The sequence below is a fragment of the Astyanax mexicanus genome, chromosome 9, assembly GCF_023375975.1.
Source record: "Astyanax mexicanus isolate ESR-SI-001 chromosome 9, AstMex3_surface, whole genome shotgun sequence".
NCBI lineage: Eukaryota > Metazoa > Chordata > Actinopteri > Characiformes > Acestrorhamphidae > Astyanax > Astyanax mexicanus.
The window spans coordinates 43,973,833-44,000,049 of NC_064416.1; the positions used below are offsets into that span (position 1 = coordinate 43,973,833).

General features: G+C 40.7%; 1 protein-coding gene across 2 annotated transcripts in view; it reads right to left on the reverse strand.

Annotated features, from left to right (window-relative positions):
* fbn1 (fibrillin 1) overlaps positions 1–26,217 on the reverse strand; it is a 185,606-nt gene that overhangs the window by 139,025 nt on the left and 20,364 nt on the right. For both annotated transcript variants that reach the window (XM_049483384.1, XM_049483383.1), the window contains exon 7: positions 6,004–6,201. In XM_049483384.1, the coding sequence (XP_049339341.1) occupies positions 6,004–6,201 (198 nt within the window). The remainder of the gene's footprint in view (positions 1–6,003; positions 6,202–26,217) is intronic.

Here is a 26,217-nt window from a genome sequence, read left to right on the forward strand (position 1 = left end):
TTAGACTCGTTGGCCTGTTTTTCGCCTTAAAACTGTACACTCTCGCCTCTTTTAGACTCTTTGGCCTGTTTTCCTGCGCTACAACTGTACACTCTCGCCGCTTTAAGACTCTTTAGCCCGTTTTCTGTACTACAACTGTACACTCTGGCCGCTTTCAGTCTCTTTGGCCCGTTTTCTACACTACAACTGTACACTCTCGTCGCTTTTAGACCCTTTGACCTGTTTTCTGCACTACAACTGGACACTCTTGCCGCTTTTAGACTCTTTGGCCCGTTTTCCGCGCTACAACTGTGCACTCTCGCTGCTTTTAGACCTTTTGGCCCGTTTTCCGCGCTACAACTGTGCACTCTTGCTGCTTTTAGATTTGTTGGCCCGTTTTTCCTTTTACAACTGTACACTCTCGACTCTTTAAGACTCTTTGTTTCTTTTTCGCACTACAGCTAGACATTCTCACTGCTTTTAGACTCTTTGGCTCGTTTCCCGCACTACAACTGAACACTCTCGCCGCTTTTGGACTCTTTGGCCCGTTTTCTGACACCTAGCGTTTAAACTTTGAATCTCACATAATAAACCCTGCGTGATATTGGGCCAACTTTAATTTTATTTCTAAAATACCTTGCGGGCCTCTCCAAAAAGGGAAAGGGCCCGTGCTCTACAACATTGGTGTCCAATTTCAGTTCTATAGGTCCAGCTGTTCCTTCTGAAGTTGGACACTAACCACTGAATTTAAAAAGAAAAGTTTGCTCGAGCAAGGAAACAAGTCACAGCTCTCCAAAACGCAAGCTGGACACCCTCAACAGCAGCAGGGGAATGAGTACAGTGTAGCTGGACATTCTCCAGTAAGACTGTATCCAAAGCCTTTAGTCTCTGAGGTCCATGAGACTAAAGGCCAGATTTGATGGGTGAAGCCGCGAGGTCCATCTGTGTAGATGTTCTCTAAATTACTTTAAGACTTTTTAGGAGGTCACACAGGTAAAGGTGACTACTGCATGAAGATTATTGTAACATGTCTGTCGGAAAAGTATCTCATTAAATGACAGAACATTAATACAGACCCTTATTCACCCTCCACACTAACACCAGGAGGCTGAATAACACTCCTCGAATAAAACTGCCACAACTAAACTAAAACACAACTACAGAAAGAGGGTCGGCCGCTGAGCATTCTGGGAGCTTCCTAAGAGTTCCTAAGCACCCCCTTAGACTCAGCGTCGCCACATTATGTTTGTGCAAGCAACACTGCACAGTCAATCTGTGCCCTCTTGACTTAGCGGAACCTTCCAGCAGGTTCTTGGCAGTGATATGTAGGTTTTGATTTGCCTGCTTTACGAACATACAAGTCGTTCTCTCTCAGAGCTTCTTGGTCCACCAGATCTCGTCTTGACCTCTATCGTCATTTTTTAATAACAGTCGGCACTGCAGAAACCACAGGCTGAAAACACTTGGCTATCTCTTGATAGCCTTCCTCTGCTTTGTGGTTTCTTATTATAAGATATTTAGCACAATGTTTAAAGTGTGAAAGAATTTTTAAAGCTTGGCAATTCAAGTTATTTGACAGTTCCTAATTACAATTGATGACATGCATGCCTCAGGCTTGATCTGCTGTTCGTAATGACTCTTAAACACTGCATCTGTTGTTCAAACACTGCACACATGCAGGGATAAATCTATATTTTTATGATTTCTCAGTGCATAAACATTTAAAACCGAAATCGATTAGGTTGAAAGCCACTGGAGTATTCCTTTAATGAGCTGCAAATATGTGTGTGTGTGTGTGTGTGTGTAGTGTGGCAATGTCTGGCTCACTGATCCGTGTGAGTATATGTTCCGACAGCACCTCCCGTCCTGCCTGGCTGTAGCATTCCACAGGCATGCAGAACACTAACGGGAACCAAACCCAATTTAACCCAATTAGAGAAGATCACTCGATGAGTGTGTGTCTAGGACACTGTGTGTGTGTGTGTGTGTGTGTGTGTGTACTGAAAATGTTTCTGGTGTGCATGCATAAGTATGTATTTTAATGTATTTTAGAGAGACACCATAAGAAATATATTAAGCAGAGTTATTTCTGACTAATTTCTGAAATTAGGCTACGTTCACAGAGCAGATAAATCTGGTCCAAATCTGATCTTTTACATCATATGTGACAAAGGTGTATCACTATTTGAATGGCTGTGTAAACAGCACAAAACGCATTCAAATTTTAATTCCGATTTGGTTCATTTCAATATGTGGTACTGAAATCTGATTCATATCTAAATTGGGGCAATGTGACTCTGAATGTGTGTGATCTCTGAAATATGATATATTACTGACTTCTCTGTTACAATACAATTAAAACGTTTGGGTCTCAGCCGTGCAGTGATTCTAATAAAATTGTCAAATGTGGTTGCAGCACCAAAAAACCTGTTTGTTTCTGAATAACATGTGTTTTTTTAATGCGAACTGGTGTGAATTCTCTGTGATAAGCTCAGCTGCAGCCTTACCTAATTTATAGCTCTGTAAAATTTGAAAAGGATTAAAGTGAAACTTAACATGAAGCATGGCTTTTATGCACATTTAAGTCTCTTTAAAAACTATTTTTAAAAAGTTCAGATATGAGATACTGTAAAAAATATTGTGTTATACAGTGTAAAATAAATGTCAGTTTAGTTTAGAAAATCTGATTTAAAACACATATATATGGCGTCACATCAATGTCAAAAGTCTGGGGCGCAAAAATACGAGGTGAAAAAAGTTAACCAGTGTTTTTTTTACATTTTGCATGTGTAAATTAACTTCTTGTGAGTGCAAATGTGAAGCTCGCGAGCAAAAAAGGGGAATTGTGTGAGCGCTGAACAGCATATCTCTCTCAGAATATAGTTTTTCTCCTCTTGGTTGTTTATTTATTTTCCTCTCAAATTCCCAGTTCTCCTCACGCGCTGTGCAAATTACCTGCAGCTTTTGTTTTTGCTCGAGCGAGGCTTCTGCGCTCGAGTTTTGAAAGAAGTGGTTTTGACAGTTTGGGGCGGGGTCAGGGTCGCCTCCCTCAGTGAATGCTACTGGCTGATATCTCCAGGGTTTGTGATGGACCACCTACCTCAACGAGCCGGAGGAGGGCGGAGAAAAAAGGCCGGTCATTCTGGACACTATACCCGAGCTAACTGCACCGGAGAGCAGGCTGTTTGGATGTTAGCATAGCCATCTAACTAACTCTCCTGCCGTCCTTTTTGCTCTGCCCTCCTCTGGATGTTGTTAGTAGGCGGTCCTTCACAAACTCTGGAGATATCAGCCAATAGAATTCACTGAGGGAGGCGACCCTGACCCCGCCCCCAAACTGTCAAAACCACCCCTTTCAAAACTCAAGCACAAACAAAAGCCTTGCTCAAGCTAAAACAAAAGCCTGTGAATTCGAGAGGAAATTAAAAACCCAAGAGGAGAAAAATGAAGCTTAAGAGAGATATTCTGTTCAGCGCGCACAGAATTCCCTTTTTTTTTATCATGAGCTTTACATTTGTGCTCCCAAGAAGTTAATTTACACAGGCAAAATGTTAGAACACACTGGTTAATTTTTTTCACCTGGTATTTTTGCGCCCCCGACTTTTGACATTGATGTGACGCCATACTTATACCTGATATATATGCCTGATAGATTCAAATATTTAATATTTCAGTCTAAAAAGAATAATACTGTGTTGCTTATATGCTTATATGAAGTTACATTAAGCATTATCTCTAAATTATATATTATATCTAAATTATAAGACTATTATTCATCATTTCTTTCAGTAACCTAGACAATATACTGTGTTATCAGCCTAGCAAATACCAATGCTGCAAAAAGTTGCAACAAATAAGCCTCTAACAATCTGCTAAATATTTTAAACCGCTGTGGGCAGCCTGACAAACCTCAGATGCTCCAGATAAGCATTTTAATGAATTAATGCATTGAAGCTGGCCAACAAACAAATAATTTTGGTCAAAATAATGCAGGACAAGCTTTACTGGTTCACTAATGTTTGGTATCACTTTATGAAAGCTTCATTACAGATTATAGCCTCTTAGATACTCAACTAACATTCACTTGTATCTGTATTAAATTCATCTGAACTCTAAGGTGAACGTAAATGATTCCCTGTTGTATATAACTCTAAACTCAAATCTAACCCCACCTACACCTAACTCTAAACCTAACTCTAATCTAAACATTTTAGGATTAAGTTTTGAGTAAAATTTAGGGTTTAGATTAAGGTTGAGATTAGGGTAAGGTTTAAGGGTTGATTCGTGGTTGAGGTTAGGCTTAAGATAAGGGTTAGGTGTAGGATTAGGTTTAAAATAGTAGTGCATCTCAAAAAATTAGTATATCAATGTAAAATTACTTATTTCTGTAATTCAAATCAAAATGTGAAACTCATATATTATATAGATGTATTTAACACAGAGTGATCTATTTTAAGCATTTATTTAGTTTACTGTTGATGATTGTGGCTTACAGCCAATGAAAACCCAAAAATCAGTGTCTCAGAAAATGTGAATATTATATAAGACCAATTGGTACTTTTGGCAGTGTGGGCAGTGTTCCAAATCCTGCTGGAAAATGAAATCCACATCTCTATAAAAGTAAGATTTTGCGGGAAAACAAAACTCCACTGACTTTAGACTTGATAATAAAACACAGTGGATCAACACCAGCAGATGACATGTCTCTCCAAACCATCACTGATCATCAGTAAATTTTACATTTCATTTGTGAATCAAGGGAGCAGAGTCTGGAGGAAGAGTGGAGAGAAACACAGTCCAAACTGCTCGAGGTCTAGTGTGAAGTTTCCACCAATCAGTGATGGTTTGGAGAGACATGTCATCTGCTGGTGTTGATCCACTGTGTTTTATTATCAAGTCTAAAGTCAGTGCAGTTTTGTTTCCTCACAAAATCTTACAGCACTTCATGCTTCCCTCTGCTACTGACAACTTTTATAGAGATGGAGATTTCATTTTCCAGCAGGACTTGGCACACTGCCCACACTGCCAAAAGTACCATTTGGTCTTATGTAATGTTCTTATTTTCTAAAACACCGGTTTTTGGGTTTTGATTGGCTGTAAGCCATAATCATCAACAATTAAAAAAATAAGCTTAAAATAGATCACATCTATAAAATATATGAGTTTCACATTTACTTTTCAATGATATTCTAATTTCAGTTGAATGTTGGTTGAGGCTGTTACTAAAAATGTATCACAATTACAATATGCAAACACACATTGATAAAGTAGGGACCACATTTTTGTTAATTTCATTTGTGAATAATAAAATTAAACAGAACATTATATGAAGCATTTTAAGTACTTTCTACTATTTTCCTTTATTATGTTATATTATATTTATTACTACACTGCAATCTATAAAACCTCCACGTTTTTGGTCAGTATTAATATTTTAAGCTTAGTAACATTGCTGTTTATGCATATATACAGGGGTTGGACAATGAAACTGAAACACCTGGTTTTAGAGCACAATAATTTACTGTGGTGACGGACAGTTCTGGTGGAAACAGGAGAGTTGAGGTGCACATTGAATTCTGCCGTGATTTGAGCAGCCGTGTTTTTATGTTTTTTGGATACAATCCGGGTTAGCACCCGAACATCCCTTTCAGACAGCTTCCTCTTACAGCGTCCACAGTTAATCCTGTTGGATGTGGTTGGTCCTTCTTGGTGGTATGCTGACATTACCCTGGATACCGTGGCTCTTGATGCATCACAAAGACTTGCTGTCTTGGTCACAGATGCTCCAGCAAGACGTGCACCAACAATTTGTCCTCTTTTGAACTCTGATATGTCCCCTATAATGTTGTGTGCATTGCAATATTTTGAGCAAAACTGTGCTCTTACCCTGCTAATTGAACCTTCTTAATTAATGAAGATTGTCCACCAGGCTGCTCCAATTTAGCCATGAAACCTCCCACACTAAAATGGCTAGTGTTTCAGTTTCATTGTCCAACCCCTGCGTGTGTGTGCGTGTGTATGTACCCTGGCATGCCCCGGTGCGGTGGTTGGGGATGAAGCCGCGGCGGCAGGGGTGTGGCTGTGCAGGACACTGTTCACAGGGATGCCCCCAGGCTCGGCCCACCGTAGCGCAGCACAGAGTCTTAGTGCACACAATCCCGGTCAGCTGCCCCTGACACATCTGGTTACTCACCGACGCAAAACACGGGCCCGTCCGGTAATCTGAAACACACACACACACACACACACACAGCATATTACAGACAGGAAGGCAACACACTGCATAGAGAGAGCATTGTGTGGGTCGATTTTTTTCTGTTGTGTTTTGGCTTGGTCCAGAGTGTGTGTGTGTGTGTGTGTGTGAAAATGAAATGGAGATATGTGTGTGTAAAAAAGAAAGGAAAAACTATTACAAATTATTATGTGTTTCAGCAAAAACCATACTTTGCTTTGAACAACAAAATTACAGGAAGCTCATATACATTTACACTTTTAAGTAAACAGTCAACAACTATGACCAATACACACAAATTCACACACATTTGCCATTACGTCAGGGATTAGCAGACAAAAACAAAAGAAGCAGGAACATTCAGTTCCCTAAACTTACCTCACTGAGCCACATGGTCGGCTGTCAAGCAATTAAAAAACTTAATCTAATTAACTACCTCTTCTGTGGTTTCTCAGCTCACTGCTTCAGTTTCAGTGTGCTTTCACACCTGAAAGTCCGGACCGTGGTCTGAACCAAGCTTAATGTGTTTGCTACATTGTATATATTTGGTCCGCTTATTTTTGTATTCACACTAGGGAGCGCACCAAAGACCTTTGTGTGATACTCCTACATCCTTTAATCATCACTTACGTATGGATGCTTTTTCATTAACTTGATGCTGATTGGTTTTAGAAGGACATGCGTCTGACGTTGGCGTGTTGATAATTCAGCAGGTGGTTCATTCGGCGGGAAGCATTTTTATCCAGGATCAGGATAAAATGAATGAACAGATTAATTTCGTCTCCATAGTAGTGCTGCTGCTATTGTGGTTTTTATACCAGCAGCAGCAGCAGCTTCAGGCACAGTACTCTAGATTAGTTCAAATTCACCAAACGAACGTGCTCGTCCTGAAGCAGCTGTATCCACGCCTCATTTTTCCTGCTTTTCCGGTTATTTTGAGAGGGTACTGACTACAGCCTGCAGGAAGGCGGAGTTGGACGTCCAGTGCGTCCAGCCCCGCCCACTTTGTTAGCGTCATGCAGTCCAGTCCCGCCCACTTTGTCAGCATCATGTCTTAGCTCCGCCTCTGAACAGAAGTAAACAATGTACAGGGCAGTTAGCGGACTTTAAATATAATAGCGGGACTGGATGCTGGATGTCTAACTCCGCCTTCCCGCAGGCTGCAGTCAGTAGTAGTTGTTTTTTTTCTTCTTCTGCTGCCGTTGCTGAGGAACGCCTGCTCAGCTTCCTGTAATTGGTCTGAAAGTTGGAACCATCCAGAAAAGCGCTTCCACACTGTAGGAGAACCGGACCATGGTTCAGAAGATCCAGACCGAGACCACGTCTCTTGGTCAGAACAAATTCTGGTCCTTTGGTCCGGACCGTGGTTCGCGGCCCCTTTCACACCTGCTGCTTTGGTTCGGACCAAACTGAAAAGTCAGAAAGTCCGGACCAAACGAGGCAGGTGTGAAAGCACCCTAAGACTCAGTTTAATACTTGATGTGCATTTTTCATCCAAAAATATCAAAAGAGCCTTTAGACTTTCACCAATTACATCTGGTATTGGGTATCTGACCAATGAGATACCTTCCTGAAATTATTGTTTGTCTAAGATTTTTTTTTAAAAGTCTGTAGTTACTATAACATACAACCTCGCTGAAATGATTGTTTGTCTAAAAAAAAAAAGTTTTTTTTTTATTAAAGTCTGTAGTTACTATAACCTATAACTTAATTTTAATGGATTTTTTTTACTTTTTTCTTACTTATTTCCAAGGAGATATCTCGTTGAAATTATTGTTTGTCTAAGAAAATAGGTTGTAGTTACCATAACATATAACTTAATAAACAGTACTTAGTTTACTCATTAAACACTCCATCCAGCCAAGATTAGTCCATCTTCACAATGCAGAGTCCATGTTTATTTGTTTAATGTTCATTTCCTTGTTTTTTCAGTGTGTGTTTAGTGTGTGAAACAAGTGTGAGGTACAAAGTCACTTGCCTGTGAAATAGCTAAGGTTGTAAAATTGATAACGCTCTCTACATGTAAGATTGTAATTAGGTCCCTGTTTTCTACAAAGCTTGCCCAATCTAGCAGCTGTTGCTGGTAGATTACATCCTGTTTATTTCCTTCGAGGTTTTGGTTTTGATGTGACCAGCCAGTTTTCTGCACTGTCTGGAAATTACGGCTCTGGTTGAGCTAATTTTTAATGTGCTAAGTCTGGCCGAACAGATTTCTGAACAAGAAGAGAATAAAGCAGTGTTTTTCTCTTGTGCTCTCTCTCTCTGGATGCCTATGTAATGAGGTGCAGTACATGCAGGAGATCCCTATCAGCACTTGCTGCTTCATGCGTCCCAATCGGGTCTGGACCGAGTACAAAGGCACAAATTATTTCCAAGTTCTGCAGATGGTGGAAGGAGAGCAGTGAGAGTCTGTTCTGAGTCTGGCTGAGAAAGTCACGGGCGAACGGGAAACGCTGCGCTGCGTTTGTCATTCTTTGGAATCGGAAACTGGCACATCAGAAAACGTCTGGTTTTGGGGGTTTGAACTGATGATGTAGATTAGCTGACTACATCCTGCTGTAGCCGTCTCAACCAAAAGAGCTACATCTGCACAGAGAGTCACTGCTCACCTGTTCACCTCCTCTAAACGTAATGATCATTCTGAAAATGAAATAAGCGTTTCGTGCCAGCGCAGACCCATTAGATTGGCCACAGTTTCTTTTTACCATTTGTTGTGTTGCTTATAAAAGAACCATGATGTGCACATTGTTTCAATCATTTTAGTTATGTTGATTTAATTGAATTTTTTGGTCTTACACTATCTAAATTCAAACTGAGCAAACAGACCAAGATATTATCTCTACCATGCCAAAAAACACCCAGAAATGAATATAATCCACTATATAACAACATCATGTCCAATAAAAAAAAACCATAACAGCAAACCAAACAGTAATATGTCCCTAAGACCCTAAGACCCTATCTGCTTACAGGGATGAAATCAAATGAACACCTGATGAACATAGTGCTGTCAGTCCTGGCCAATTCAGGACACGTGTTCCCCTCAAAGACTCCATTTCCCAGCATTCTCAGCCCATGGACTACAATGACTCATCTGAACACATGACTCTGCAGCGTTCAGCTTCGCCACCTTTTGATGAAACATTTCCCACACCTATTTGCACCTGTATAAATAGCCCTCTGTTCCCTCTGTTCCTCACAGAGAATAACCTAGTTCTCTAGCTTTAATACAACACGTTTTCCAAACTTTCTTGACTTCTTGTTTTCGACAATTTTCTGCTTTTAGTTTTCTCTCTAGCCTAGCCCTCTGCTTTTGTTGGGGATCTTTTGTTACTGATGTTGCTTTCTCCTCTGACTACTCTCTTGCCTGTCCCCATTTAACCTGCTTGTTTAACCATTTACTGACCCTGGCTTTGGCTCTACGTTCTGGTATGTTGCTATTGATTGCTGCCCTTTTGTTTACATGCTGTACTGTGTGCACCAATCCCAATTGTCCAATTGTCTCTTGTTGTCCTGGCCCTGCTAACATGCTGCCAAAAAGAAGGAGAAGGTGGCCATTTCTACAGTTTACAACACACATATCTAAATAAGCTTGATATCCTTTGTACACAAGTCCGTTGGCCCGACTATGTTTTGGCCTGAATGACAGAAAGCTAAAATGGACATTAAGAGAATGAAGGGAATACTGACTGAAAAGGACACCTCTCCAACAGTAAAACATACTGAATCCAGCCCCATGATTCAGAGGTTTAAGTATATTTGAGCGAAAATCTCCCAAATAAGACAAATTAAAGATGGTAATCCCTCTTAATTCTGCCAACTGCACCAGCACTATTTGGTCTGGTTAAAATGGACTCTGGTTGTTTGTACCTATAGTACGATTCGATTGAGCAGGTGTGTAAAGATCAAAACAACTGGTCCGGTCCCAAGCGAACCCTGGAGTGGTTCAGTTGTGGTGAGAACGTGATCCGGACTCTATTTAACCCAGCTATCATATATACTCCTTTTATTTGAGCTATTTGATATATTAACCAGATAATGCTTTTTACTGCAGCAAGAACAAATGCTGCCTCTGCTGTGTTCACTACTCACAGCCACGTGACTCCGTTTACTATGTGGACATCTGCGCTGCATGTCCCATAGAAAACACTGAGTTTGAAAGAGCAGCGTTTAAAGTAGCTTTAAACTGCACAGATATCCACTCTGGAACACAGAATCTTCTCACTATATTTACTTTACTTCTTGATCCTGCACCAGACAACTCTGACCAATCAGAGGAGACAATGTGCCAGCATGGTTTAATGGTGCGCATTTTGGTGCATAAGGGTTTATGCTGCGGTAAACTGCCGATACTGATACAAATACCCATTAAAGGGCTCTTTTAGATTATTATTAGTACTATAATTAAGGTTCCATAATGAGGCTGAAACAGACCACACAGCCCTTTGAAGAGTATACACAAGTGCATTTAATGTAAATGCATTCCAAAGTCATTTATTTGACACACTTTATATACAAATAGTCTTCTTTCCAATTATATATTTAAATTTTAATTAAATATATTTAAAAAAGTTAAATATTAAATACATTAAATATTAAATATAGGGCTCCAGACAATTTTTTTACACTGGTTGCACAGGAGACTTTTATTTTGACGGGTAGCTTAGTGGATTAGCTGCAATGGCTAACGGCTAACAGGCGTTGCTAACTGTGATTTCGAGCTGAATTAATCAGTGTTTTTTAATAACAGATTGATTTCTTAGTGCTGGTTAGAGTGGGGAGGATCTGTGGTTTGATATTCGATGAGGATTATAATTATAGTTCACTTGAGTTACTTATTACATTCACAATGCCGGAATGCAGCTATCGGTCCGATGGTAGCCAGGCTAAGAGACTGCAGATGTTAATGGAGATGGCTAATGGCTAATAGCTAAATAGCGATGCTAACTGTATTACTGAACTAAATTAATCACTGTTTTTAACAGCAGATGGGTGTATTTGTGCTGGTTAGTGTTTGTAGATCCTGTGGTTTTATAGGATATGTAGATTATGACTTTATAACACCACAATGCAGCTGCTGTCAGTTCAGTGCTAGCTAGGCCAACAGACTGCTGGTGTACATCTTTTCACCCCTCGTACGCTGACCATTTGGGCTGCTTAATTTCGTGCTGAAATGCTTAAATCTTGGTTAAACTATTAAAGAATTTATTCATTATTAACTTCATGTCCTTTATCTTTTACTTGTTCACAGTGACCGATATTTTGTACCCAACTCATTTTCACTCATTTCACTGAACAGTACTTACTGATGAGAATAATCCTAGTTCTGATATTGTATAAAAACAAGTGTGCATGTGTGTGTGTGTGTGTGCCCCAGTGAGTCATGGGCGGCTCCAGAATTTCCCGGGTCTGTTTATCTGAGGGGTGTTTCGGTTTGAGTTCTAGGCAAGGCAACACTCTGTGTTTGTGTGTATCTGTGCGTGTCTGTGTGACAGAGAGAGAAAGAGAAGCAAAAGGGAGAAAACGAGGGAGATGCACAGGGAAGGTTTGCGTTTGAGGGTGTGTGTGATGTCATTCGTCTCTTTAGACACTCCCAGTGTTCCAACATCTGGGAATAATCTAAAACTCTCTCTCACACACACACACACTCTCTCTCTCTCTCGCTCTCTCTTTCTCTTCGCCATGTGTCCATGTGTCCTTCGCCATGCTGAAGGACACAAACACGGGAACAAATACAAAGTTGAGGATGTTTCGGTATATTTTAGGGCGTTTTCACTGTTTGGTCCATTAAAACAGACTCTGTTTCGTTTGCACCCTTGGTGAGGACAAACAACCACACCGAGACCCAAGAGAGGAGGTGGATTCTGTCCCAAACAAACTCTGCAGCAGTTCTGTTTGTGGTGAGAACACGAACCAGCCTCGATTTGACCCAAATAATATACAATTATACAAATATACTCTTCATGTTTGATGTAAACAGCTGTTCAGGTGCAGTTTAACCTGATTTATTGCCAACGCTACTCCATTTCAGTACTAATTACATGTACTTATTAAGGCCAATACGTTGGGGAGTCATGTTGTTGATGCCAAATTCTGACCCCACCATCCGAATGTAGCAGCAGAAATCATCAGAGACTCATCAGATCAGGTAACGTTTTTCTAATCTTCTATTGTCTGATTTTGGTGAGTCTGTGTGAATTGTAGCATTTAATTGTAGATCAGTATCAGTGTCTGAAATACTCAGATCAGCTCATCTGACACCAACAACCAACCATGCCACATTCAAAATCACTTAAATCGTCTTTCTTCTCCCTTCTGATGCTCTGATGGTTTGAACTGCAGCAGATTGTCTTGGCCATGCCTAAATGCATTGAGTTGCTGCAACGTGATTGGTTGATTCAACATTTTAGCGTTAATAACAGTTGGACAGGTGTACCTAATAAAGTGGCTGCATATATATACTTACATATACATACTATACACACACACACACACACACAGTCATGCAATGTATTGATGCTTAATGCTTTAGGAACCCAGAAGTCCACAGAAACATTTTGTCTCCTAAGTTACAGAAATATTCAACCTAATTATACAGGAGATTCTTCATCATGCAGCAAGATAATGACTAAAAACACACTGCAGCCTGGAAAAGCATCACAGAATAAGAATGCAGAAGGTAAGTGATGTCAGTGTGTCACAGATGTAATACAGTTATTGCAAGCAAAGGAATTGAAACTAAAACTTAAGTCTTATTCACTTTAATTTATTTTAGGTTAATCTGTTCCAATACTTTTACTCATATAAAAAATGGGTGGGTTCAGACAGACAGGTGTTGAATCTTCTGAACTGTGTATCAGATCCAGATGAAAATAAAATAAAAGGAAATAAAAGCTGAAATCTTGATATTTTGTCTCATATTCATCTTTTAATGACAAACACAAATGTATTGTGTCTACAGCACAAATAAAGGGATCAGCCTCACTGTTCCAATACTTTTAGAGGGGACTGTATGTTGCCATAACAATTACTCCACCTCTGTATAGGAGCACTTTAATGTTCTGTATATTTATTACTGTAGACTGTAATCGGTTTCTCTGAATTCTTTATTAGCCTGGAATACCACCTTTTTCACCTGCTTCCAAGAAAGACCCTTTTTTTAAAAACTCACAGTAGGTTTTCAGACAAGACACTCTACAGCTCTTTGTGTCGAGAAACAGCCAAAACTGTCTTTCATCTATACCAGGGTCTCGTGACTCGCAGAATGATATTTTGTGGCCCGCTAATTGAAATAAAATTTTACAGCGCAGCCTGCAAGAAAGACACACCCTCTCCCCATCCACCAGCACAACACATCGCATTCATTACAATGGAGAGAGCTGCTGCATGCTGCGGTGCATGCTGGGCTGCGTTGTGTTGAGTGCAGCCCCGCCCTCCGGTGAAAAAGTTCAGCAGAGCTCAACTTTATTCCAATGAATACGGCGGCCATGATGCGACCAGTCAATCAGGGAACAGCAGGGTGTGACTTTACACACACATACAAGCCTCACACACACACACACACACATAGAGGATGAGCTGAAAACGACAAAATATGGATGTATAGAACTATAGATCACAGTGAGGTTGATTAAAAATGTAAAATATTAAACTTTTGATTGACTACATCTGTTGCTTCATTTGAATTCAAAAACGTCACGGATACGCCTAAACAGTGAGCCGAGAGATCCGGTGTTGGGCCAAATTTAGCACCCCTGCCAGGAAAAGCACCCCCTCTCGGCTGTGTGTACGTATTGTCTTCCTGATAAAAGCGATTTAACTTTATTTAGAAATATTTACTTAGATAGGGCGTGCTTTTTCTGGCGGTCATTCTTCTCTCATTAACAAGGCATTTCTCTTTCACTGGATTATGAGAAATAATTCTCTCACTATTATCTCTCTCCTCTCCTCTCCTCCTTTTCTGCTTCTTCTCTTCCTCTCTATGTCTCTCTCAGTACCTCCTTCTCTTACTCTCTCTGTGTTAGTGGGTCTATCTCTTTCTCTGACCCACTACCCCATTCAGCAGTGATCAGGGCTGGGTCACTCTCTCTCTCTCTCTCTCTCTCTCTCTCTGTCTTTCTATCAGCCAGCTCTCTGTGTTTACTGAGCGTTAATGAAATATTTAGCAACGCACTGCGCTGCCAAAAACCCGGCCGGACTCAATGGAAAAATAATCAGAGAGTAATTTACAAACCAAAGCTGTTTCTGCAAAACCCCACCACTGCACCGCCCGTTATTCCAGCCACCCTGCCGCGGCCATTTTGTCAGCCAGCTCAGGGTTCGGTCTGATTCTTCATCGCCTCCACCCTGATAATCATCTCCCGTGAGTGGTTTATGTACGGCACGCTGGAGGACAGAAAGTTGATGTGTTCTCCGTTCAGCGTTGATCTGCACAGCTTCAAATTCTTTCACAAATCCAATTTAAGGGCACTTCAGGATAATTTGATTTCTATGCAATCTGTCTCTACACAAACTATATGCCCACCTGCTCAAACAAATACACACACACACTCACATTTTCCCACACTCCACATTTATGTCACGTCTGGTGCTGTTAGCTCCTCTGTCCCTTCCACACCCAGCTCTAACGGAGGTTCTCAGGTCAACAACTACACTACCCAGAATGCACCACCCGCTGACATCACGCACTCACCTGATCACGTGACACCTCACCTGCTTCCTCCAGGAAGTCCCGAATACTAATTACTAGTACTATTTAAGAGCACACCACACAAACACCCACACCGCATATTGTAGGTTCTCCTCTTTACAAAGCGTTTCTATATCTCTTGTCTCAGTTTATCTTGTGTATGACCTTGCCTTTGTTTTCTCGACGCCGATTATTGCCTTTGCCTCTGATATTGGATTACCTGTGTATTACCTGGACTGTGTTTTCACTACTGCCTCTTGGATTACCTCTGATATTGGATCTCTCGTGTATGAACTCTGGACTGTCTCTCGTTTATGGTATGGTTTTGTCTACATTGCTCCTGTTATTGGTGATTACCCATTTTTCTGTACCGACTACGTCTTACATCTGTTTATTTTATAATAAACAATCTTTTATCAGTATCTGCACGTGTCTGCATTCTGTACATATTGTAGTGGATTAACCAGAGGATTTCTTCATTGCTTGGACACAAACACACACTACCCCCACTTTACGGCCTATAAGGAAACTTCGAACCCAGAACACTCTAAAAAAACCTTGGAGTAATCTTTTTTTCAAACAACCTTAAATTTCAAAATGACATTTACTGACTATTTCTTCACTCAGCCTCGCCCGAGAGCCCTAAATGCGAGTTTAGGGTAAAATTCTGTTTACATTCCTCCAAGTCATAAACCTCAGAGTTAATGTAAACATTTGGAACATTTGCAACACATTTGCAACATTTGCATCACTAGGACGGGACTGTGGACTTAAGAGAGTGTCAAAACTTAATTAATGCCTTGGAAATTGTTAATTCACCAAATGTTGTACCAATTTAGGGGTTTGTGCCTAGTTACTTCTGCAATCACTTAGAAATAAGATTAATGAAATTAAGAGAAATGTTCTAAGCTTGGAAATTCCATTGACCGTTTGTAAGTGAGACTCTCTGCTCTCTGTTCACCAACCTCCCCCACCGTCGTAAATTCCGATGCCAGCCAGCTTATCTAAGCATTCAGCAAAGGGGAGGAATTCCTCACTCAGAAGATTTTGCTTAAAATACATATATATTGACTATATAAAAAAGGTGTTTTATAGAATGTTTACTAAATAATGGTATATGTGTCTGGTATATGGTATATGTGTTTGGATGTGTCCTGATTGAATTCTCCTACACATTCAAGTCTGAATCAACAAGGTTTAATTAGCATTTGATAATTTAGCTTTATTTGGTTATCAGTGGTTTAACCATGTATTATCTTTTAAGTGATTTAATTGGGTTTAAATAATAACATGACTCTTGATCTCTTTCTGACAGAGTACCATCCATCGTTGTATTTCTAAGATTATCTTGAATATTACATGTTTGTGGGCAATATATATATATATTACATTTATTGTGATTCAATTGTAAGATTGTTTGTTTCCTGAATTTATCCTCACAAACTGATATGCTGAAAAATGTATTTTGATCCACTGTTTAATTGAGTTTTCTTTTGGTTTGATCTATTAGAAAAATGCTGAAGCATGCTGACCATGTGAGCGAGGGGGAGTTTATGGCCCTTTGTGAATCCCCACCAAAGTTTGAAATTGCTCCTAGACCAATCAAAACACAGACATTTGGGCCACAGGGCCAATCATAGCTCAGGGGCCAAACAGGCCACAGAGACTAATAGTAAACTGGGCAGACACAGTTCAGTTTGGAGTTGAGTTTTGGGAGTTCAGGTCAGAGCAGTTGGAGGAGAAGCAGTTAGAGAAGGAGTTGGAGAAGATGAGTTGAGGAAAACAGTTAGAGGAGAGAGGTTAGGGAGCCAGAGATGGAGAAAGGATAGACCGTTAGTTTAGTCATCTTAAGTTAGTTTTCTTAGACTAGTGCATTTAATCTTCAAGTATATTAATATTAGCTATCCTAGTTAAAATATCTAAGGTTATTTTACAATCTACGAAGCCAAGCATTATTCCATCTAAGTTTAGCTAAAGTACAGCTGAAAAGGAGATCCGCCAGATCCAACCCAGAAACCTGCGGTCCGGAGGCCACCAGCAAGCCACCTGAGAGCGAAGGGATTTCCCTGTGGGTTCTATTGGGGCTCCGTGCTGACACAGGAAGTCCACCCACCCTGCAGACAGGCTCACGTGATCCTTTTTCGGGGTGAAGCAGCAGACGACCAACCCAGGCGGACGTCACCAAGGCTCACTTCAACAACTCAGAGTAAGGCAGAGCTGGGTTTAATCTTTCGGCAGATGGTGTCTGTTGGTCATGGTTTGGTCGGGTCTTTAATAGAGCGTCTTTAGTATAGATGACTCATTTTGAGTGGCTTGGTTGGAAATAAGAATTGGTTTCGTAGACTTAAAATGCCTTAGACCCTTATTTAGAAATACTCACTTAATAGTTATATTAATCTTTATTCCTTTCATATCAGCATTATAACGTGTTTGTCTTTTATTTCTCATTTATCATTCTACACTATGATTTGATAGCTAATGGCTACATTTATGACTTTTTAATGAATTATTTACTCATATCTGTGTGATTTAATAAATACTTTTATTTTACAAAACCTGTCATTTCAGTGTGTTTTTCTGGATAACTTGGTTATGAAAATTTCTGTTACCTGTAGAAACCACACCCTGAGATGTCTTGTGTTATTAATTAATTTGATTAATTAATTAATTAATTAATTGATTAATCTAATTAAATTAATTTAATAACTGGCGCCCAATAAAAAAAATATTTCAACATCTCAATTAGCACCAGGTATTAAACCACTGAGCCGCTACATAATTGGCTCGCCAACGTGGGGCAGGATTATATTCTTATTGGTTCTCCGCCGCGAGACCAGAATATATACACATTTCATAACCAGTTCCAGAAAATAGCGCTGTAAGTTGCAGAATAAAGTGTATTTTGTTGTTATTATTAAATGCGTTAGCTGCTGGCTAGCTGGCCTAGTTGGAGTTAACTGCATAAACCCAGCGTGTTAGAAACACACGCACATGTTCTACACGTGTTTTTGTTTACAATTCAGGACTGGCCAGTCCCCCGCTGTGTGTGCGCGTCGCGCGCACGGTCCCCTGTTTGTCTGTATAACGTGTACAGTTATGTGTGTGGTATGCGAGCGCTCTTGAAAACATTACTCTTATTTGTAAAATAAGCTTGGTTGACACACCGCCGTGTGTGGGCAACCTTAAACCCGGGTGTATATACGTGTATATACGTGTGTACTTACATAAAGTTCGAACTGTTTCCGGTAAAATAGACATATTTTGCCAGTGTTGATCTGATAAGGCCTTCGCGCAGGTCTGAGTCGCGGATCTCCGGCTCATCGACTCCGCGCTCCAGTTAAAACTGCCGGTTTTTGCGCGAAATCCGTAAAATCCTGCAGTACTGGACACTTCCACGTGCGTAAAAGAGTAGCTAACTTTTACGTAACACCACCCTGAGTGGCAGGAAGTCTATTGTGTGCGTGATTAAACTAACCACGCCAGGATGTAAATCCTCTTTGCTCATCTTGTGAAGTGTGTTGCTGCTGTGTTAAACTTTCGGACAGCCGTGTCCTTCTCCTCTGCTATTCACAGTCGACTGAGTCAGTCAAATCTGCTGACCAGGTCCCAGACCCAAGGGGCGGTCCTTAACGTGGCATCATCAGTGGGCGTGACCACTCCCACCAGTCGGCCTCTGCCACCATCTGGTGGACAGCCAGACTATTTACACTCAAACTCAAAGGGTGTTTTACTACCCCTCACCACTAGGGGGGGTACACTGCCACATCGCCATCTGGTGTTTGATTTGGGTAACTGCATACAGTGCAGAAAGGTGCATCTCATTTGTTTGACCACCAGAGGGAGCCACTTAGCCACATAGCTGTGTCGCCACCTGGTGTTGTACTTGTGTAATTGCTATCATCCTGTAGAGTGCATTTAGAGTTTCTGTCGCCAGAGGGTGCCAATTTCAAACAAACTTTTCGTTAAGTTAATAAAGGGAATTTGCATTGTGGTTTGGTTAAATGGTTTCTAAATAAGTAAACAAATAACTGCATTCATTTAATCGGTTTATATTAAATAGTTAAATTTAAGTTTCAGGTCTGCTCTCTCAAACATCACTCTTTATGTTACATTGGACCAAGCTAAATAGCTATCTCCATTGAGTAACTAATCACAACATAAAATAATTAACTGGTCATTTTAATCATTTTGATTAAGTAAAGTTAATTAAATTTTTGTTAATTAATTATTTTCAATTTAATTCAACCATCTTCAAATAAATTAAGCTTAATTATTGATCGATTAAGATCAATTATTAATAACTGATTGAAATTAATTAATTAATTAACCATTAAAAAAAAAAAAAAAAAAAAAAAAAAAAAAAAAAAAAAACGTATCCAATTATCAGTTACTCAACCATATACCCAGCACACCTGTGCTTAATACATAGTTAAATTCTCCCATCCTGTACATAGTTAATAACTATACTCATATTTAGACATACTGTGTATAGTGGCCCACAGTTATTAAACTGTTCACTAGCACCACTGACAACAAATCTAACTATTCTTTTAAAATTAATCTACTAATTGTAACCTTAGGTCACCCACTTTTACAGATTTTCTTCTTAGAAAAGGCACAATGCTAATTGACTCGAACATAAAATAAACTTGTTGTCATCAAAATTGTTTGATTCCACGTGCTTTACGTAAATCAAAATGTGTGTCACTGAAAAAGCTCTTTTAGAGCTTACAGCTGGTTTACCCCCAGGACTTACCGTCCCAGTACAACAAACGGACCGTGGGGGTCTCCATGCACTAATTGCCAAAAGCCTCAATGAGTGTGCATCTAAAATCCTTGAGGGCAAGCAACAAGTGGATCCGATTTCCCTAATACTGTGGAAACAACTGCTGTTGTCACAGGATCAACTTGCTGCTTCCTCCAAAACCATTCAAAATCTCCAAGCAGAGATTGTGACTTTAAATGATAGAGTTGCAGACCTAGAGAACAAAACTGTACAGTCTGAAATGAACCAAAGAGACCTCAAAACCGAAGTGCAGCTGCTTCAAAAGGAAGCCAACATAGCTACCCAACTTGCAGCTCAGTCACAGGAAAAACTAAAACATGCTATTGCAAGACAGGTTGAGCTACAAACTGAATTAGCACATGCTAACAATGCAGTCAAATTAACTCGAGACCAAACAGAGTTAACATTTGAGCTGATGATGGAGGGAGACTCCCCCATCAATCCAGCTAGTAAATCAGGAACCCCTGGGGTTCCGGACCTTAAGCAACAACCATCCACAAATACATTCCCTCTAGTCTTCCCTAAAGGTGCTGAAGCGCCCGTAGAACCAAGGTTCACTCAGCTTTCCCAGCCACATGGGACCTCTGTGCAACCTCAAGCACCCTCTGATAGAGATTTGGACAAAATTGCGCGTAACATCCCACGCTTTGAACCAGAACCGGACGGTTCTAATGATGTCCACCAGTATCTTCGCGACATTGACTTCTTCTTACGCCGTTTCCCCAAGGCCACGGTAGATGATAAAATCTACCTCATTAAGGTGTCCTCTAGTCGGGAAGTTGGACGTTTCATTGAGCGCCAACCACCCCAGGTTAAGAGAGATTATCCTGCTCTTTGCAAGGCTTTGGAGAATGAGTTCTCCAACCACCTTGTTCAAACCGGCCTTGCTGCAGCTCTTGCAATTAAGCAGAGACGCCAGGAAACACCCCTACAGTACTATCACCGCCTCAGGCTAGCTTATTTCGGCTATAGAAATGAGCCTGGAATGGAGGAAGAGGAAGTTTTCAAAACATTGTTCGTGAGAAACCTCCATCCCTCCACCAGTCGCTCTTTTGGAGTCGCAGCCTGCCCTCGTACGCTAACAAGCCGGCAGCTGCGTGATTTGGCTCTCAGAGGATTTGCTAAGTTCCAACAAAACATTAATAAAAAATCAGAGTCAAATGACATCCTGATAATTAATGAGCAGTCCTCCCACGTCAAGCAAAAAGGGGCACACAAGGCTCCAATGCCACCTAAGACCCAGTTAAACCACAAAAACCAGAGAGTGTTCCACTCTTGGCGTCGCTCGTCCCTACATTGGGCCAAGCAAAGTGACCAAAAGCCCTCCTATCGAAGGAAAGGTAGGATAAAACGCAGTTGGAATGGCAAACACTCACAGCACCATGCTCGAGCACAGAGCTCCAGCAAACTTCAATCTCCGCTCAGGAGAAAGAGCCCAAAGCACCACAAACGTTGGTGTCCACCTAAAGGGCACAAGGATGAGACATATCCAACTAACCTGAGCACTAAAGACGGCAGTCTGCTCAGACAATTTCGTAACGAAATACGCAAGCAGGACAATGCTGAATCTGAATTCTTGCCAATTGTCCATGCTCCAGATCAACCTGCTTGGGGGGGTGCGAAATCCATCCACTCCAATGCAGCCTTGGTTGTACAGCCAGACGCTGAAGACAACCACACTGAGGAAGCTCCTTCCCTCAGCCTGGAGGATCCACCACCTAAACAATTCTTGGGTTTCTTAACCAAGAAAGGTTCAACACCAAAATTCTACCTAGCCACCTGGCTGGAAGATGTGTTCGGGTATGATGCTCTTTTGGACACGGGGTCAGACATTTCTTTAATGTCAAATTCACTTTTTGACCAGGTGAGGGCGACAGCCCGCCGAAACAACAAAGAGATACCTCTGAAAAAGTGTGCTCTTCACCTTCAACCATATTCGCACACTGGTATCACTCTGCATTCTGCAGCCCTGGTGCACGTTGCCATCGGTCCAATGAGCCTCACCCATCCAATTCACATTTCTCCATTGGAGAACGTCCCATTGCTCTTTGGCAAAGACCTCCTTGACCGGTTCAAACCATTGATTGACTTTCAGCATCGTAGAATCTGGGCACAGGTTTGCGAACCCCTGCCCTGTCCTAAGGCACAGGATAGAGTTCAATGCTATCATGTTGCTAGCAACATTGAGCCACACAAGCTCATTGAACCTTCAAATTCCACGGGAATCAATGAGAAGCTCACTGTCAGGGTTCTGAAACCACCATCCTCAGAATCCCCTACCATGATTCTAAAACAAAACACCTGTTCATGGGCATTGACTCCCTCTACGGCTGTAGATGAGTACAACCCAAAAGCTGGAAAGTCATTCACTCTTAACACAACGGTCAACGGTGAAATCTTTGTTCCATGGGCTGACAAGTCAGCTGTTCACAGACCACCTGCAGGTTCCTTGCCACGGACTAACTGTGATCCTCTGTTCGTGCACCAAAAGGATTGTTCTCTTCTTGTTCCTGCACCAGTGGTTCCAGACAAACACAGTCCCTTGGATTCTTATGAATGTAAAAACATTCCCACCATCTACACAGATGGATGTGCTTTTCGGAATGCTCAGATCAAATGGAAAGTTAACATGACAATTGGTGCATGTGGCAACACTTTTTTCAGAACACTGGCATTTCAACTTGATCCACTTGCCACTTACTGTGCGTCTTTCAGGATGCTCAAGGGCCTGTTTGTTTATGCCCCAGATACACACGCTTCATCTTCATTCGTGGTGCCTCAGCGCCATGGGGGGGAGAGCCTGGCCCAGGCCCTCGATCACCCATGGGTGGACCACAAAATGATGGGGGAAACACACCAAGCATTCCCACAATTGACATATCTGCCACTTGTTGGAAAAAGGCTAGTGTGTTTTCATCCCCAATCTTCAGAAGATCTGTGTGGTATATGGCCAATTCCACAAATGGATTGGGTCGAAAGACTCATGAAATTTGTTCGAAGGAACAAACATCGCATCACTGTGGCAGGTGCATTTGCCAGGTGGAGGGGACGTCCCCCAGACCCTATTGAAATGGCTCAGGCCACAACTTTTTCGCTGAACCACACTTTCTCAGGTGTTGGTATATCTCACCGTTCTAGCGGAGAACTGCGGAAACACCCAAAACTGGGAAAAAGCACGCTTGGATACCAACCATTGTGCTACACTGCTGACAAGCTACTGGTGAGGTCCCAGCACAGCACTGGCAAAACAATTCGCGAGCTCAGGTCTCATTGGTTTGGTCCTCAGGCAAAGGCAGACAAACTGCCTCGCATCTGGAACCAAATCCCGCATCGTCAGTGTTTTATTAAACCGATTCTCAAACAAGTTCACTGTAACCCAATTAAACTATGCAAAAGCCCCATGGGACAAGTCGGGACCGATAATGCCCTAGGTTAAATCATAATACTGGGCCAAATACTTAGACACACTGAGTGTTCATTGTCCACCATATTCTGACCTGACGCAATTGTTAAATTGAGAAAGTACCACACATTCACTGTCTGGAACTCACCTATCCAAGTAGCATAACTCACAACAAATTGGATATTTTGTTAAACCTAGTGTTTGAATCACCATTTCAAACCATTAGCATAGCAGTATAATAAATACATGGAGAAGGGGGGGGTGCCAATTTTTTTTTTCTCTTCTCTTCAGGTGCCCAAAACATATTTTGTTTCCCTTCTGACTACGTTTGCTCCGCTATATTGTTCTCAATTGTTGACTAAGTAGTGGCTAATTATTGAAGCATACCTTATGGGTAGGTTGTCTTGATAAAGTTATAAAGGAACAAATAGCTAGCAAACTATTTGTGACCCTTTCATATGCTTGTTGCCACACTATCACATTAAATTAACTATTCTATTCAGAACCAAAAGCCAATAGCTACAAAAAAAAAAAACTGATCATCAGAGAAATTGTATATCCATTAGACCAAAAACTCTGTCAGCGACCTTGTAGTAGATTGTCTTAAGAAAGCATGACCAACAAGACACCAATTGCATGAAAGATGTACCCTAACATGCTCTGTCTACAGAAATCCACGTTGACATCGACCGATGACCCAACGTCCAGTGGCCCATCGATCGATGGGGGGGGAATGTAGTGGATTAACCAGAGGATTTCTTCATTGCTTGGACACAAACACACACTACCCCCACTTTACGGCCTATAAGGAAACTTCGAACCCAGAACACTCTAAAAAAACCTTGGAGTAATCTTTTTTTCAAACAACCTTAAATTTCAAAATGACATTTACTGACTATTTCTTCACTCAGCCTCGCCCGAGAGCCCTAAATGCGAGTTTAGGGTAAAATTCTGTTTACATTCCTCCAAGTCATAAACCTCAGAGTTAATGTAAACATTTGGAACATTTGCAACACATTTGCAACATTTGCATCACTAGGACGGGACTGTGGACTTAAGAGAGTGTCAAAACTTAATTAATGCCTTGGAAATTGTTAATTCACCAAATGTTGTACCAATTTAGGGGTTTGTGCCTAGTTACTTCTGCAATCACTTAGAAATAAGATTAATGAAATTAAGAGAAATGTTCTAAGCTTGGAAATTCCATTGACCGTTTGTAAGTGAGACTCTCTGCTCTCTGTTCACCAACCTCCCCCACCGTCGTAAATTCCGATGCCAGCCAGCTTATCTAAGCATTCAGCAAAGGGGAGGAATTCCTCACTCAGAAGATTTTGCTTAAAATACATATATATTGACTATATAAAAAAGGTGTTTTATAGAATGTTTACTAAATAATGGTATATGTGTCTGGTATATGGTATATGTGTTTGGATGTGTCCTGATTGAATTCTCCTACACATTCAAGTCTGAATCAACAAGGTTTAATTAGCATTTGATAATTTAGCTTTATTTGGTTATCAGTGGTTTAACCATGTATTATCTTTTAAGTGATTTAATTGGGTTTAAATAATAACATGACTCTTGATCTCTTTCTGACAGAGTACCATCCATCGTTGTATTTCTAAGATTATCTTGAATATTACATGTTTGTGGGCAATATATATATATATTACATTTATTGTGATTCAATTGTAAGATTGTTTGTTTCCTGAATTTATCCTCACAAACTGATATGCTGAAAAATGTATTTTGATCCACTGTTTAATTGAGTTTTCTTTTGGTTTGATCTATTAGAAAAATGCTGAAGCATGCTGACCATGTGAGCGAGGGGGAGTTTATGGCCCTTTGTGAATCCCCACCAAAGTTTGAAATTGCTCCTAGACCAATCAAAACACAGACATTTGGGCCACAGGGCCAATCATAGCTCAGGGGCCAAACAGGCCACAGAGACTAATAGTAAACTGGGCAGACACAGTTCAGTTTGGAGTTGAGTTTTGGGAGTTCAGGTCAGAGCAGTTGGAGGAGAAGCAGTTAGAGAAGGAGTTGGAGAAGATGAGTTGAGGAAAACAGTTAGAGGAGAGAGGTTAGGGAGCCAGAGATGGAGAAAGGATAGACCGTTAGTTTAGTCATCTTAAGTTAGTTTTCTTAGACTAGTGCATTTAATCTTCAAGTATATTAATATTAGCTATCCTAGTTAAAATATCTAAGGTTATTTTACAATCTACGAAGCCAAGCATTATTCCATCTAAGTTTAGCTAAAGTACAGCTGAAAAGGAGATCCGCCAGATCCAACCCAGAAACCTGCGGTCCGGAGGCCACCAGCAAGCCACCTGAGAGCGAAGGGATTTCCCTGTGGGTTCTATTGGGGCTCCGTGCTGACACAGGAAGTCCACCCACCCTGCAGACAGGCTCACGTGATCCTTTTTCGGGGTGAAGCAGCAGACGACCAACCCAGGCGGACGTCACCAAGGCTCACTTCAACAACTCAGAGTAAGGCAGAGCTGGGTTTAATCTTTCGGCAGATGGTGTCTGTTGGTCATGGTTTGGTCGGGTCTTTAATAGAGCGTCTTTAGTATAGATGACTCATTTTGAGTGGCTTGGTTGGAAATAAGAATTGGTTTCGTAGACTTAAAATGCCTTAGACCCTTATTTAGAAATACTCACTTAATAGTTATATTAATCTTTATTCCTTTCATATCAGCATTATAACGTGTTTGTCTTTTATTTCTCATTTATCATTCTACACTATGATTTGATAGCTAATGGCTACATTTATGACTTTTTAATGAATTATTTACTCATATCTGTGTGATTTAATAAATACTTTTATTTTACAAAACCTGTCATTTCAGTGTGTTTTTCTGGATAACTTGGTTATGAAAATTTCTGTTACCTGTAGAAACCACACCCTGAGATGTCTTGTGTTATTAATTAATTTGATTAATTAATTAATTAATTAATTGATTAATCTAATTAAATTAATTTAATAACTGGCGCCCAATAAAAAAAATATTTCAACATCTCAATTAGCACCAGGTATTAAACCACTGAGCCGCTACAATATCATGACAATTTAACACATTTTTATCAAGTTCAGGTTTTATTTTACATGCTCTGTTTAAGATTCT